This window comes from Polyodon spathula, chromosome 16 (genome assembly GCF_017654505.1).
Source record: "Polyodon spathula isolate WHYD16114869_AA chromosome 16, ASM1765450v1, whole genome shotgun sequence".
Lineage (NCBI taxonomy): Eukaryota > Metazoa > Chordata > Actinopteri > Acipenseriformes > Polyodontidae > Polyodon > Polyodon spathula.
In genome coordinates, this window is record NC_054549.1 from 26,080,259 (window position 1) to 26,083,991 (window position 3,733).

General features: G+C 33.6%; 1 protein-coding gene across 1 annotated transcript; it reads left to right on the plus strand.

Annotated features, from left to right (window-relative positions):
- The first annotated feature begins 658 nt into the window (after positions 1-658).
- Positions 659-3,051, plus strand: LOC121329331 (pro-thyrotropin-releasing hormone-A-like). The gene is made up of 3 exons (XM_041274889.1): positions 659-809; positions 1,246-1,451; positions 2,154-3,051. The coding sequence occupies exons 2-3, from the start codon at positions 1,262-1,264 to the stop codon at positions 2,801-2,803; spliced, it is 840 nt and encodes a 279-aa protein (XP_041130823.1). The 5' UTR covers positions 659-809; positions 1,246-1,261; the 3' UTR covers positions 2,804-3,051.
- Positions 3,052-3,733: the final 682 nt, after the last annotated feature.

A 3,733-nucleotide genomic window follows, 5' to 3' on the forward strand; every position in this document is an offset into this window, starting at 1 on the left:
GTTGGTGATTGATTCATGAATGTACTTGCTGATTTAAGATACAGTATGCACAGATCTACAGGAGACAACCTACTTTGACAAACGTGTTCATAGCTGTGTCCACAAAACACGAGTTAAGATAAAAAAACACACGTTAAATTCGTGTATTCTTTTTTTATTGTTTTTTTAATATCCAACTCTTCAATATAATTCTTCAACACGGTATATGTGTTCAGAATATACCACCAAACTAAAAAGAAAGGCAAAATATGCGAGCAAGCAAGCACACAATATTGATACTGTATGCTTTATTTTATTTAACACAATTATTAATAACCTTTTTCATATGTTTTGTTTTGTTTTTTAATTCACTCGTCGTGATGCCTAAAAGTCTTTTTACGTTTGCCTCAATGTAAAGGATATTTTATTTTAATTTAGGATATTGCACAAGTAGATTTTTGTTTTCACTGCGGTTTCAGACACTAATCTAAAAATATTAACCAGCGACCTCTCTAAAATTTAGCAAAACTCCTGTTTTCAGATACTATTTGAATCCGGAATCTGTGACATCAATGGATGGAACTGACACCCAATTTGGCACAGTGGGGAGTGCGCAACCACTATAAATGAAGAGCGAGGAGATGTCAGAACAGAACTTCAGAAAACTGCGGGTTTCGTGAACATGCTTGTAGAATAGAAGGCTCTCTAAAACTTTTTTTTTTTTCTTCAATGATAATGGTCAGATGTTCTAGTAGTTAATTAATTAATTCGTTTTAGAAGTAGAAAAGAACGAGAAAGCACATTTTCTGAAACTTTCAATACTCCGAAGGGTAGGTGTCTACTTTTATACTTATACGACCACCATGATGTTTTTTTTTATTTTATAGTCTCTGTCTTTTGAAAACTCATTGATAATACCAGACTGCGAAAAAATATTTTAAGTCTATATTACTGTTAATTTTCTACAGAGTGTTTTGTTGTCATAATGTTAAATTTGTGTTTTTTCCCCCCAATATGTAGCTAGCTGATACAACTTTATACATTTGTATACCGATAGTTTGAATTAGTATATGCTTTATATGTGTGGCAAACTTATGCGTCATAAGGTTTATTAAACTACAATAATTTGACCTCATTGTTTATTCTGTTATTGTTTTGCGGGATTTAAACACAAGACGGGCATTCTATTATAATTAGCACCAACATTAATACTCGGTGATGATGGTTTTGTTTTTAATTTGGTGAACTGCATTTTTAACTTTACAGGGCGTGCGGTGCCACTATGAGGTCTGCCTGCTTGATACTGTTAGCATCTCTTATTGTTTGCAATCTTACCGTGAACTTGGGGCAACATATTTCAGATGAAGGGGAAACCGAAGAACGAGTACCTTTAGATGAAATTCTACAGCGAGCCGAAAACCTCCTCCTCAGATCCATCCTAAAAAATATTGAAGTGGAAGACACTTTTAACGGTATGTATTACCATTTTGTCAATAAACTCGAAAAATAAAACAACCACACACAAAGGAATTTGGTTATTTTTGAAAGCAAAACAGATTTCGCCTAGATGAATAGTCTACTTTTAAATATATATATGTCAGTCCCGATATTCAATTGAAAATGACTTTTATGAATTACAAAACAAAATTAAAAATTACTTTCGTTACTATGTTAAGGTTAAGTATTCAAACCTTTGGAAATATAATATATTATATATACTATCTATATATATAAATATATATATATATATATTATATATATATATATATATATATATATATATATTAATTGCAGGGCTAGAAGTTAACTTTTACTTTTATTTACTTGGTAGTGGTTTATGGAACTAGTGCATTTAATTGTCGAAATGTATTTTGTTTTATCCTTAAGTTCTACAAGAATGCAACCATATTTGTCGTCTACGCATTTGATATGCCATCAGTACCGTTAACCAGGTTATGTTTCATTGGTGCAAATTAAGTAGTAGGAAATTATCCTATTATCTGCCTTCAGTTGTTGACTGACATTTTGCTAATTAACAAATCATACTGTCACCAGGAAATCTCAAAGTAACCACAGACTAATATTATACATGTTTTGCTCTAAATTAAAATATATAATTCATTACCTGTAAAATAAACCCCCTTGTTATTATGTATTGTCTGTTTCTGTTATAGAACAAGTCTCTCCTCAACAGGAACGGCTTTCTAAGAGACAACATCCTGGGAAGAGGTTTCAAGATGATATAGAGAAGAGACAGCACCCTGGAAAACGTGATGAAGATGAAGACATGGTTTACCTGGACGTCGAGAAAAGACAGCACCCTGGAAAGAGGGAGGAGGAAGAGGACTACATAGACATGCTAAAGAGACAGCATCCAGGGAAAAGGGAGGACGAGTCTGAATCCTATACGGAGGTGCAGAAGAGGCAGCATCCGGGCAGAAGGTCCTTGTGGGACCAGTACACAGATATCCCCAGCACCCAGATGGCTTACCTGAGTGAGTTATCCAAAAGACAGCACCCTGGCAAACGGTATATGCTGCTTAACAAACGTCAGCACCCTGGCAGGAGAAGCTTGGACGAGGAGCTGGACCTTGGGGAGCTCCAAGACTTGGAGAAGCGGCAGCACCTGGGCAAGCGATATCTGGATTCAGATTCAGAATACAGCAACCCACTTCCCTGTGATATCCAAGACCCTGCCACTTGCAGCAAGGCTAGTTTGTTATTAGAGTTGCTAGATAATGTGAACAAGAGCAGGGCTGAAGAGAAAAGGCAACACCCCGGGAGAAGGCTTGCTTTAGAGGGGGGGTTGACAGATCTGGAGTAAAAGAAAGTGATGCACAGAAAAATGTGTTTGATGGATTGATAGTCTGATTGGTTTATTTGTTTATTATTTAAGACCACTTACTTCAAGGTTTGTTTTCTCTGGCAATATTTGAACCCTCTTGAAAAGGGAGTAAAAAGCAGACATGATTTCATTTTTTACATCAGTTGTTTGAAATAAATAGCAAATAGAAAATTAATTGAACAAGGACAAAACTAAAAGGTATAGTTTATTTTATACATAATGATGGCACACACACACACACACATATATATATATATATATATATATATATATATATATATATATATATATATATATATATATATATATAATAATACCATTGTATTATATATAATATATATATATATATATATATATATACAATGGTATATTATATAATCTATATATATATAGATATATACAATGGTTACCTATTAGAAGCACAGCGAGTTACCAAACAATTTACAGTACATATCTATGAAACCCAAACCTGATAACGTTATTGTTTTAACCCAAACTGTTTATGAGGCAGCTTGAATAGTGTTTATTAGAATACTGCATATGGTAGCACAGTATGTTTATAGTATGGAAGCGTAGTATATACATTACATTGGTAGATTAGGCTAGATGATTCTGTAGACAGATTTTGTGTTGTTTTCTTGTTGTTTATGAATTGAAATGTCTAGTATTCATGGCTATTTATAACCAGGTGGTATCCTAATGTGTTATAATCAGTTATAATTAAGCTCACTACTTCTCAAGTGGGGCTGCATGATACTTGCCAGGGAAACTTAATTAACACATGTGGCCTGCAGCTTAAATAAAATGTATCAGATAAAAACCAATGGAAATGGTCCTTTATTTTTTGTACCACTTGTCATAACACACTAGCATATTTAAATGCAGTTAATGAGTGTAACATACAGTATA

Excerpts from the sequence above, each read along its gene's own strand:
- LOC121329331 (XM_041274889.1), top strand. The coding sequence starts at position 1,262 with ATGAGGTCTGCCTGCTTGATACTGTTAGCATCTCTTATTGTTTGCAAT. Across the intron at positions 1,452-2,153 it reads AGTGGAAGACACTTTTAACG|AACAAGTCTCTCCTCAACAG; the intron begins GTATGTATTACC and ends TTTCTGTTATAG.